This window comes from Podarcis bocagei (genome assembly GCF_964188305.1).
Source record: "Podarcis bocagei genome assembly, chromosome: 1".
NCBI lineage: Eukaryota > Metazoa > Chordata > Lepidosauria > Squamata > Lacertidae > Podarcis > Podarcis bocagei.
The window spans coordinates 128,745,814-128,758,512 of NC_138125.1; the positions used below are offsets into that span (position 1 = coordinate 128,745,814).

Genomic DNA, 12,699 nt, shown 5'->3' on the forward strand with positions numbered 1-12,699 from the left:
AAACTACCCAGTGCAGATAGTTTGATCAAAATGTACACAATGAAATAACAGTTACAAATACAAATGGTGAGCGAATCAACTGACTAGGAAGGTCTGTGTAGTTAAAGCCATGGTTTTCGCAGTAGTGATGTATGGAAGTGAGAGCTGGACCATAAAGAAGGCTGATCACCGAAGAATTGATGCTTTTGAATTATGATGCTGGAGGAGACTCTGGAGAGTCCCATGGACTGCAAGAAGATCAAACCTATCCATTCTGAAGGAAATCAGCCCTGAGTGGTCACTGGAAGGACAGATCCTGAAGCTGAGGCTCCAATACTTTGGCCACCTCATGAGAAGAGAAGACTCCCTGGAAAAGACCCTGATGTTGGGAATGATGGAGGGCACAAGGAGAAGGGAACGACAGAGGACGAGATGGCTGGACAGTGTTCTCAAAGCTACCAACATGAGTTTGACCAAACTGCGGGAGGCAGTGGAAGACAGGAGGGCCTGGCGTGCTCTGGTCCATGGGGTCACGAAGAGTCGGACACGACTAAACAACAACACCCAGTGCAGAAATGTATGCAATGGGAGACATTGCCTTTTACCTGTTGATACCAGATTGAGAAGCGCATTCCCAGCAGCCAGGACGGGGTTCAGATCCCAGGTCGATCCTCTGCTCACAATATGTCCTCCTAAAGACTAATGGACAATGATATCACTGTTACTACTACTAAATTGGGTATACCTATATTATCATTATATCCTTTATTTATTATTTCTTAAAATTTATACACTGCTTGACTGTAAAAAAACACACACCCTCAAATGGTTAAAAAACAACAACCCAATTTCCCCTCTCAAAGGATTCTGGGCGCTGTAGTTTGCTGGTCACAGAGTTACAATTCCCAGTGTCCCTTAACAAACTACAGTGCCCAGAATTCTTTGAAGAGGGAAATATGCTTAGCATGTGTTTTAGAGTTATCGTATTTTTCGCTCTATAGGACGCACTTTTTCCCCTCCAAAAATTAAGGGGAAATGTGTGTGCATCCTATAGAGTGAATGCAGGCTGCACAGCTAAGCCCAAAGCCAGAACGGGGAGACGGAGTGCTGTGCAGTGCTCCGTCTCACTGTTCTAGCTTGGGGATGGCTGCACAAAGCCTGTGCAGGGCAGCGGGGTGCCTTCACCCCGCTGCTCTGCGGAGGCTTCAAAGGCTGCGCTCCAAGGGCTTCAGGCAGCTATCCGCAAGCCTTCCGAGCACAGCAGGAGTTCTGCCTGAAGCCTGGAGAGCGAGAGGGGTCAGTGCACACCGATCCCTCTTGCTCTCCAGGCTTCGCTTCGCTGGAGAGGCGCTGCACAGTTTTCCCTCTCTGCGCAGCGCCCCTTCAGCGAAGCGGGAGGAGAAATGGAAGGGGCTCCGTTTCTCCTGCCGCTTCGCTGAAGGGGCGCTGAGCAGAGAGGGGGAGATTTTTTTCTCTCCTCTTTTCCCCCTCCTATGGTCTGGTGCGTCCTATGGTCCGGTGCGTCCTATAGAGCAAAAAATACGGTATATTGTGTATGCAGCCTCAGCTGGATTCAAGCCCTGGATCTTAAGCCAGCAAAGTTTTAAAAATCATTATTTATTTAAACAGGAGAGGGGGGGGGGCAAACTATGCATGTCTTGTTTTCCTTACTTTTTAAAATGAAAACCAGCTTTGGAAAACTGAGATTAACAACAGAGGAAAATGATGTAGAGACAACATCAATGGGATATATAAATCTTATGGGAGTTGACCGCTCTGTGTGACTTGGTATTAATGAGGCATTTGAGTGCTTCCCTTTGTCCCTAAAAAAAGAGAGACTTGCAAATCTCTCCACTGACTTGTCAGTAAGAGAGTTGGGACTTTTTTTTGTTTTATAAATTTTTAAAATTTTATTAAGTACAAATTAGAAAACATACATATTTACAACAAAAGAAAATGCAAAAGAAAAAGAAAACACATATAACCAAGGAAAAAAATTAGAGAATACTTTGTCTCTTTTCATATTTACAGTTATTTATACCTCTATAAAATGCTATTCACAATAAAGGAGTGAAATGAAAGATAAGATATCAGAAAAAAGGAAAAAAGAACAAAGAAAAAATAAAGAAGTAAAAGAAAAAAATCATAGGTGAAAATTTTTAAAAGTAGATAAGTATTCACTATACATAGCCATTTCCCATCTATATTTATATTCAATTGTGTAATTTCCTCTTGTCCTTATCTACCTCAAATAAAGTGTATTTTTAAAAAAAGACTTCCACTGTTTGCCTCACGCGTTTTTAATAATCCGTTCGTCAGAACCTCTGTTCTTCATATTTTCCCTTTGGGTTTCCTTAATGTTGGGACTTTTTGATTTGGACTGGCAGGTGGGTTTGTGAATCGCTAAGACAACATCTTGTGTGTTTAGAAGTGGGCACCACACAGCCAGTTGTCTATCCTCCAAAGGCTGAGTAAAAGCAAAAATGACCCAGGCAATGGTAGGGACAGAGTGGGGTCCTTCACACAGACAAGTGTATCCATCCTTCGCCACCCCATAACTGTTCCTTTATTGCCAAATGTTCACCCTTAGTGATCCACCTGATAGTTCTGGAGCAACGGGGAAGGAAGCCCATGGCTTAGCAGTACAGACAGAGCATTGGATAGGGTGCCAATATTTATGAGAGAATGGAGGGCAGAACTGTGAAGCCATGGCTGGAAGTAATCTTACAGGGAACCTTACAGGGAACCAGGCAGAGGGCCTTCTCGGTAGTGGCACCCACCCGGTGGAACGCCCTCCCACCAGATGTCAAAGAGAAAAATAACTACCAAACTTTTAGAAGACATCTAAAGGCAGCCCTGTTTAGGGCAGCTTTTAATGTTTAATAGGCTATTGTATTTTAGTGTTTTGTTGGAAGCCGCCCAGAGTGGCTGGGGGGACCCAATAAATAAATTGTTGTTGTTGCTGTTGTTGCTGCTGCTGTTGTTGTTGTTATCTGTACCTGGTCAAAGGAAGCAAGGTGGGAAACCTACCGCCAAATTCCTAATTTGTTCTCCAGCAAGGGTCCTCAGTTGCTTCAGCAGCACACCATAAATCTTTGACTTTTCCATTGGGAGTTCTGGGGTGATGGTTAATAGGAAGTCCCTCAGTTGGGCAAGATGGACTGCTGCACCGATCAAGATCCCTGGAACCAAGCAATTTTCACAAGGGGGATGGGGAGCACAAATGGGCATTTTTAAACAGCCACACAGTCCGCAGGCAGAGTTGGTGTTTGTCATTATAAGGGGCAGCAAATAACTGATACAGTGGTACCTCAGGTTAAGAACTTAATTTGTTCTGGAGGTCCATTCTTAACTTGAAACTGTTCTTAACCTGAAGCACCACTTTAGCTAATGCTGCCACTGCGCCGCCGGAGCATGATTTCTGTTCTCATCCTGAAGCAAAGTTCTTAACCCGAGGTACTATTTCGGGGTTAGCGGAGTCTGTAACCTGAAGCATCTGTAACCTGAAGTGTCTGTAACCCGACGTACCACTGTATATGCAATCCAGTGCATGTCTAAAGGTAAAGGTAAAGGGACCCCTGACCATCAGGTCCAGTCATGACTGACTCTGGGGTTGCGGTGCTCATCTCGCTTTATTGGCCGAGGGAGCCGGCATACAGCTTCCGGGTCATGTGGCCTGCATGACTAAGCCGCTTCTGGCGAACCAGAGCAGCGCACGGAAACGCCGTTTACCTTCCTGCCAGAGCGGTACCTATTTATCTACTTGCACTTTGACGTGCTTTCGAACTGCTAGGTTGGCAGGAGCAGGGACCAAACAACGGGAGCTGACCCCGTCGTGGGGATTCGAACCACCGACCTTCTGATCGGCAAGTCCTAGGCTCTGTGGTTTAACCCACAGCGCCACCCACGTGTTTACTGAGTAGTAAATCCAAATGGGTTAAGTGGGGCTTGCCCCCAGGCGAGCATGTATAGGGTTGAAGCCAGACAGAGTTGGAGGAATTTACTAAGCCAGTGGAATGTACATCAGCTAAAGCTAGGCAAGTGTAAATTACGCCTATTTCAAACTCTGTTCAGGAGCAGCTCTACTGCTGGCTGAGCTAGCCCAAGCCGGGCAGAGTGGAAACAAGCCTTTAAAATAAAGTTTTGTTTGCAACACCCTTTTTTCTGGCATAGATTGCCAGGTCATGTGACAGAACTGAGTGGAGTTAGGCTCCACCATTAATCCTCCCACAACTACCCAATAACACCTATTTTTTATAGTTTCTGCCAGAGTAGGATCTACCAGTCTCACCTGAGCTAGCTGATCCATGGTGAGAGATTTATTCCAGGGGATCTCCAGCTGACCCAGGATCTGGGGCTCACACCAGCATAGCCTGGTTGCACTAGGAACCAGCTGACTAAACAGGATCCTAACTCCCTCATCCTAGTGAATCTTGGGTTTGTATTATCTCCTGCCTTATAAACCATGTAGATAACGTCAAAATAACAGGTGAAACATTGCCTGCTAAATATGTATGCAAATAATAGGTGAGAAAATGGTATCTCTAAGATGTGTGCATCCATCCATCCAGACACAATGGCCCCAGTCTAGCCAAAGTCAATAAGGGCAGAGTCCTATTGAAATCCATATTGTTTTAAAGCTAGCCACAACTACAGTGGTGCCCCGCAAGACGAATGCCTCGCAAGACGGAAAACTCGCTAGACGAAACAGTTTTCCGTTTTGGAGGTGCTTCGCAAAACGAATTTCCTATGGGCTTGCTTCGCAAGACGACAATGTCTTGTGAGTTCCTGCTGGGTTTTTTCCCTTCCCCCCCTTTTTCTAAGCCGCTAAGCCGCTTATCAGCTGATCCGATCAGCAGATAAGCCGCTAAAAGCCGCTAATAGCGCTAATCCGCTAATCCATCAATGGGCTTGCTTCACAAGACGAAAAAACCGCTAGACGAAGAGAATCACAGAACGGATTCTTTTCGTCTTGCGAGGCACCACTGTAGTTCCATGATTGGTATGGGACAATAGGTCTATCCTTCAACGTATGAAGGCAATACCTTATTCAGTGAAGCCCACGAGTTAAGAATTATCGCTTGCCTATATTCACATTGGCAATGCATACACTATTTATCAGTGTAGTACAGTACATTCAGAAGAAGAAGAAGAGTTTGGATTTGATATCCCACTTTATCACTACCCGAAGGAGTCTCAAAGCAGCTAACATTCTCCTTTCCCTTCCTCCCCCACAACAAACACTCTGTGAGGTGAGTGGGGCTGAGAGACTTCAGAGAAGTGTGACTGGCCCAAGGTCACCCAGCAGCTGCATGTGGAGGAGCGGAGACGCGAACCCGGTTCCCCAGATTACGAGACTACCGCTCTTAACCACTACACCACACTGGCTCTCTGTCTTCAGTACAGTTTATTGCCAACCAAAGAGCTAAAACACTAATCCCCAATATTGGCCCCAGTGACTGCTTAGAGACGTACCGTTGTCTCCAACTTCAGTAACATGCAGATCTGGGATCCTAGTAGGATGAAGGAGAACGGGATGATAGACAGAAAGAAGTTTCATGTCAAGTCCTAAAAGGGACAAAATCACAGTGAGATATCAGAAAGATAAAGCAGGACTATAAGCAAGATGGCAGAAACAACTTTTGGGGGCACCAGCCCCCTCAAATATGTTATTTGGGGGGCAAAGGGACCTCAGCCTCTAGGAGTTGGCTCCAATCAATGCACACTCTATATCTGTCACATCTAGTCAGTCCCTCAAACTAGGTTAGAATCACATTTTTAACAGCCTCATGCATTAAAAACAACACACACACCCCTTTAAACCTAGCACGGCAGCTTGAATGTTTCTCCCCAATGAGCTAATTTTCTATGTACAGGGAGATTTTGTTTTTTACACAGCAAGCATTCAAAAATCAGATTCCATACCTGCCGTCTACAGTATTACAGTCCATTCTACCAGTTCTGAATTCTGCTACATCATTCTTCTGCAAACAGCAGTCTCCTCACTATTAGAGTCACCTCATATCACCAGATTTAGCCTGAAGTGTTCTGCATGATCCATGAACAACTCAATGCATTGACAACCGCTACATCAGGCTTCTATTTCCAGTGATATTACTAATACAGTCAATTGCCTAGACCAGGAATAGCCAATGTATTACCCTCCAGATGCTTGCTGGCATACAGCTCCCATTATCCCTGGTCATTGGTCATATAATACATCTGGGGGCACCATGTTGGTGACCCCTGTTCTAGATATAGTCATATGCATGTATATAGATGTATGTCAAGTTTTGGTGTCATGCTGGCAGCTTCATTTTATCTTAACCTTTCAGTAGCTTTCCTTGCACATGTTGCCTCATGCTATGCACACTTTGATCACGTCCGCACTATATTTTCAAGGCACATGTCTTCTCCCAAAGAATGCTGGGGACTGTAGTTTGTTAATGGTTCTGGTAATTGCAGCTCTACAGTTCCAAAGAATATTTGGAGGAAACCATGACTAGTAAAGTGGCATGAAGGTAAAGGTAAAGGGACCGCTGACCATTAGTTCCAGTCGTGACCAACTCTGGGGTTGCGGCGCTCATCTCGCTTTATTGGCCAAGGGAGCCAGCGTACAGCTTCCGGGTCATGTGGCCAGCATGACTAAGCCACTTCTGGCGAACCAGAGCAGCGGACAGAAACGCTGTTTACCTTCCCACCGGGGCAGTACCTATTTATCTACTTGCACTTTGACGTGCTTTCGAACTGCTAGGTTGGCAGGAGCGGGGACCGAGCAACGGGAGCTTACCCCATCATGGGGATTCGAACCGCCGACCTTCTGATCAGCAAGTCCTAGGCTCTGTGGTTTAACCCACAGCCATTCACAATTCTATGATTTGTGTGACCTCTGGGCTGATTGGGTGATTAGCAGGGCTGCATTTACATACCTACACTTGTATTTCCTACAACAAGAGGTGCATCTGGGTAGTTGGCTTTCAGGTTGACAAGCTCTTGCAGAGACACGGGAGAAATCCAGGTGGTTCTCTCTCCATTGAAAACCAGAGTTTTTCCTTTGCTCTCTTCGGCCAATCTCTGTGAGGAAAAGCAACATGGATAGAGTATTGCACAATGATGAACAAAATGCAAACATAGCTGTTTCAGGGAGAACCAAGCCCTCTTTAATCCTGAACCACACCTTACAGTTAAGTGTTAAGCACTCTTCCCAGGATAGCTTTGTAGGAAACTATGGTGCTGGTGTTGTTTTGTGCATCCACAACATAGAGATTAGATTTAAGGTAAATTAAAAATTACAGGAATTTTTGGCTTTAAAAAGAAGTGTGTAAGAAAGAAACAGAAAATATTTTCAGAGAGTTTTCAACAGTGTTGATAAGGGGGACGAAGTGGCAGCGATAGAAAAACTTCACAGAGAAGCTGTCTTTTTATACTCTAGTAAAGAGGACTAGAGTAGAGACATCACCTTGCCAACAAAGGTCCGTATAGTTAAAGCTATGGTTTTCCCAGTAGTGATGTATGGAAGTGAAAGCTGGACCATAAAGAAGGCTGATCGCCAAAGAATTGATGCTTTTGAATTATGGTGCTGGAGGAGACTCTTGAGAGTCCCATGGACTGCAAGATCAAACTATCCATTCTTAGGGAAATCAGCCCTGAGTGCTCCCTGGAAGGACAGATCCTGAAGCTGAGGCTCCAATACTTTGGCCACCTCATGAGAAGAGAAAACTCCCTGGAAAATACCCTGATGTTGGTAAAGATGGAGCGCACAAGGAGAAGGGGACGACAGAGGAAGAGATGGTTGGACAGTGTTCTCAAAGCTACCAACATGAGTTTGACCAAACTGCGTGAGGCAGTGGAAGACAGGAGTGCCTGGCGTGCTCTGGTCCATGGGGTCATGAAGAGTCGGACACAACTAAACGACTAAACAACAACAACAAAGAGGACTGAAGTCCATGATGAGCAGGCAATTGTGGAAAATAACCCATTCATCCTTCTGGCAACCCCAGTGAAGGAGGGATGCATTTTCAGGGCAGATCTGGTAAGCAGGTGAGGGTCGGGTAAGTGTGTTAGGGTTGTATGGGGAAACATAACCCCGAGTGAGTGCTTAGAACCCACTGGAATCTTGCTACCACTCAGCAAATATTAGGGGTGGCATGCAAACTTTGTAACAATATGCAAACACACACACACACACACACACACACACACACACACACACACACTCTTATACAGTCTATTGTAGACTCCTTCACAACAGGCACGAACACATTTCTCCTACCATTAGTTCAGGAGGAAATATATAATCCTGGGTTGGGTCAATGGGATGAAATCTTTCAGGCTTGCATAGACCTGAGCACATCTATAGGAAAAGAAAAGAAGGCTTAATATTAGCATGCATGGGAACTGGAAAAGAAGGGTATAATATACCACTAGCAGTGGCCAAAAATGTGGGGCCCATGAGCCCATATTTAAAGTTTTTTTAAGGGAGTGCTGTAGGCGACACCCCCATCTGGTTACTTCTCTCCCCACTCCCCTTGGACCCAAATACAGACATAAGGAGACAAAACTCAGTCACACACATATTTGCTGTTCAAAATAGTATTGGCAAAAGCCAGGCCCAGGAGAATTAAAATGGATCTTCCTGAATTTGCAACATCAAATTAAAGCTTACAATGGTAGGCAGCATAGTAAAAAACAACAACAACAGAGATCTTGTGCTTACGAGCAAGTCAAAACCATTGATCCAAGGCACAGATCCTCATGAACAACAAAAGCACCAACAAATCACCAAACACATCTGTGGCCATAAGAGGTGATCTGTGCTTCGGTGATGGTTTTGAGGGGATGCTTTGTAAACATTACAAGGATTTGCATGATTCAGAAAAGTGAGCAATTCGGTTGTCCTGCATTTGTGAAGCAGACCTCCATAGACAATGCAGATCAGGCATGTTATGTACTGAAGTTCTCACCCTGGGCCAACAGGGGGGATACTGTAGATAGTTATGCAAACGAAGGATCGAAAGTGACGTTCAGTGATTGGATAGTTTTAAAAAGTTGCTACAGTTACGAGGTTCCGGAGCTCTATATAAGCAGGCTGACTGAGCTCTTCAGTTCTGTTCTGTTCTGGCCTCTGAATAAACAAGAGCTGTTTGAAGAATCGCTGTGTTGTCTGATATGTTCGCCCACAACTTAACAAGGCATATGTTCAGCGGGCCTCAAATTGGGATTGATAGGATATAAAATCACATTGTGGATGACCTTTGTTTGGACAATGTCACCATCATTTAATTATTTGGAACATAACATGCTCTACTCTTCTTCTTCTTCTTTTTTGTAAACGCATTAGAAAAGCATTTCTCCTCAAATTGCATTAATCCCTATTTTAAAACACAAATAACCAAAGCTCTTTACAGAGTAGTCCACTGCCAATTGAAGATTTTGCTTAGCAAACACCCAGATAGTTAAGCAGGTTTAGAACTTCCTCTGCAATGTTGCACAAGGGTGTGGTGATTATATTTCACTGTTGTGTAAGAAACACAAGCTCCGTTTAAACCATTCTTGACCTTCACACTCATCACAAAGCTGATGAAAGGATTATGAAGATGGCATAAATCCTCTTTGCCAAAACTTGCCTTATTGCAAAACAGTATTAGAAGAGTAGAGGGAAACGCTGACAACCGAAAATGTTTCCACTCACCTATCACGTTACACGTCCTGTGTACATACCCACTGCAGGTCAGAGCTAGTCTAATAAGATTTAACTTGGGTGAATGAGAAGGTAGCTAAGCCACCTCACCCTCTGAAAGTGATGTTTTTACGCTCCAAGTTTTACAGATCTGGCTTCTCCCTTCTAGGATTACCAAATGCTCCAGAGACTCTCATTAGACCTCTGAAGCATGATTTAGCAAGCAAAATTGCATTCCCTGTGTGTATAGGATTTTGGGGTGTATTGATCAGTGCAGACAGGGAGCGTTAACCCTCCTCTCCCATACTGTGACTCCAACCCCTAGTACTCCCCTGTGTGACAATTAAGCTTAGAAACCGTTGGAAGGAGCCACTGCGGGACTTTTTTCAAACCTAATTGTCACCTGGAAAGGTAGGCAGAGGAGGGGAGGTTGTGTGGTGCCCCACAGCCATGGAACATTTGAGCACAATACCATCAACCCTCCCTGCCACAACTTTGCAAAATCGCATTAAGCTTGCACTGCTTCTGAAAGATGGATCCAGTTCTCACTAAACGTCAGAGTTCCAGTGAACTGGTATTTTGTACTGTTTAATGTGGAACTACAGTTTCTCCTCTGGGTAGAAACTCTGTGATCCTGGGTTGACCTGAATAAACTCCTGGGTTGGAGAAAGATTTACTACTAATTACTTCCCAGCATTCTCCCTGCTCAGGCTTGTGCCCCGGGGAGATCACTTCAGTGCCACTAACTTCACCCCCGGAGGCTCACTCCATTGTCGCTCGAGACAGACAGGTGCCAACTTTCTGTCAAAACACTGCTATTTTTCTGGGAAACTATGTTCCCTTTCAGAGTAGGGCTGGGATCGCTCTGAAGCTTGCTCCCATCTGGCAAGATGGTGCTTTGAAGGATGGATCGGCATCTACGTATTTCTGAGCTCAGTCACATTCTGGGATGTTTGTAAAATCTCTCTCTATTGTTGCTGGTTCCTCGGACTTCACGTGACTCTGTAAAGCAGGGCTGGGGAACTGTAATGGAAGATTTATAGATAAGCGTAGTGTACACAGAGTTGGGGCCCCCTGCAGCTTAGCCCACCCCCAATAATTGGTATCCATTCTTAACTGAGTGAATACCTTTGAAACGTAACTGCAAACAATGAATTGTCATTGTTGAATTATAGCATTTTAGTTTGTTGTGTTGTGTTGTTTCCATTCTTCGTTTCTCCTATTCCCCGTTTGAAGTCAGGAAAGGCTGTTCCACTAGGGTGTGAAGGCTTTCTTCAAGTGGAAGTTTTAAACACCAAGATAAACTCATTGGCACTTGTGTAAAGATTACACACGTTCAATCATTGTGTGATAAATGTGGGAGTTAGAAAGTGGTCACTTACCCGGTTTCCTTCTCTGGAACACGAGTGTTTCTCTTTACCTTCTTTCTCTTTACCTTCTTTCTCTTTACCTTCTTTCTCTTTACCTTCTTTCTCTTTCCCATCTTTATCCATGCAACATTTCCCACTCCCTGCCAGCGGGCAGGATTCCTAAAGAAAGAATTCATTCAGTAGTGTTACAGAGGGTTATCCCATTCCAAGCAATGCATATGGGTTTTTAAGGCTGCAAGGTGAAGCAAGCCCTGTGGAACACAGCCAGATCCTTTATATTTTCATTTGTGGAATTTACACCCAGCCCTTTAGCCCCAAAGGCTATCAAGCGGCTTAGAAAATACTAAGAGAACTTTTGAGAAAACATGCATAGGTTTGCACTTGTTTGTTGTATTTATATTCTTACATTAATACCCTACCTTTCTTCCATCAGGGAACCCGAGTGGCATCCACATGGCTCTGAAGAAGTCTCTCAACCGAGCACTGAACAGATTCAGAACTGCTTAGCTACAGTAAAATGGTAGCTTCATGTGCCTTTAGATCAGGCATAGGCAAACGCCAGCCCTCTAGATGTTTGGGACTACAATTCCCATCATCCCTAGTTAACAGGACCAGTGGTCCGGGATGATGGGAATTGTAGTCCCAAACATCTGGAGGGCCGGAATTTGCCTATGCCTGCCTTAGACCATATCCTGGAATGCCCCCCCCCCCTCAACAGGTCATTGCCAGATTTCTCCCAGAAAGGGTAAATCCAGATTAACTAGGGATGAGGAGAGCCTGACAAGGACATTAGGTAGACTCTGAAAAGTGTGCGTGAGGAGCACAGGCTCTACAAGATATACCCCTCCCTGGAAGCACCCTCCAACTCATGTTCTTCAACAAGTAAAGGTAAAGAGACCCCTTAAGTCCAGTCGCGGATGACTCTGGGGTTGCGGCTCTCATCTCGCTTTACTGGTCAAGGGAGCCGGCATTTGTCCGCAGATAGCCGCTTCTGGCGAACCAGAGCAATGCACAGAAACGCCGTTTACCTTCCCACTGGAGTTGTACCTATTTATCTACTTGCACTTGACGTGCTTTCGAACTGCTAGGTTGGCAGGAGCAGGGACCAAGCAATGGAAACTCACCCTGTTGTGGGGATTTGAACCACTGACCTTCTGATCAGCAAGCCCTAGGCTCTGTGGTTTAGACCACAGCGCCACCCGTGATATGCACTAAATACCATCCAGAGGCATGGTATTGGAGGTGATAGACAGCCATCATGACTAGCAGCTATTGGTAACCTTATCCTCTGTGACTTTACCTAATTCCTTCTTAAGGCCATCCAAGTTGGCATCCATCTCCACATATTGTGGTAGTGAAGAGGGAATAATACACACTTTCCCTTAATCTTCCACTATTCAGCTTTTGGGGATGACTCTGGGAGACAGAGAAAGAGCCCTGACCACTGAGACCAAGCAAAATTTTATAACCCTCTATCACGTCACTTTGGCGAAGAGTCAAAAGTGCCCCATGCCTTTGTGTATACCAACAAATAGCAATTTTAACACAGTATTATTTGTTTTTTCTATTTGTTTCCCTTACCGGAGAGAAAGCACTGAAGCTGTCAACTATAGGTCTGTATCCTGTGCAACGGCACAAATTGCCTGGAAGGAACGATCAGACACAGAGATA

At 44.9% G+C, this 12,699-nt stretch overlaps 1 protein-coding gene across 2 annotated transcripts in view; it reads right to left on the reverse strand.

Moving 5' to 3' along the window:
* LOC308587852 (aldehyde oxidase 4-like) overlaps positions 1-12,699 on the reverse strand; it is a 77,646-nt gene that overhangs the window by 52,582 nt on the left and 12,365 nt on the right. Inside the window, exons 6-13 of one of the 2 annotated variants that reach the window (XM_081195682.1) lie at positions 12,610-12,671; positions 11,109-11,187; positions 11,041-11,078; positions 8,252-8,332; positions 6,909-7,053; positions 5,455-5,547; positions 3,010-3,161; positions 585-678 (exon numbers count right to left, since the gene is read on the reverse strand). In XM_081195682.1, the coding sequence (XP_081051808.1) occupies positions 585-678; positions 3,010-3,161; positions 5,455-5,547; positions 6,909-7,053; positions 8,252-8,332; positions 11,041-11,078; positions 11,109-11,187; positions 12,610-12,671 (744 nt within the window). Of the gene's footprint in view, positions 1-584; positions 679-3,009; positions 3,162-5,454; positions 5,548-6,908; positions 7,054-8,251; positions 8,333-11,040; positions 11,188-12,609; positions 12,672-12,699 lie in introns of both variants that reach the window. The other variant, XM_081195683.1, reaches the window with a different exon arrangement.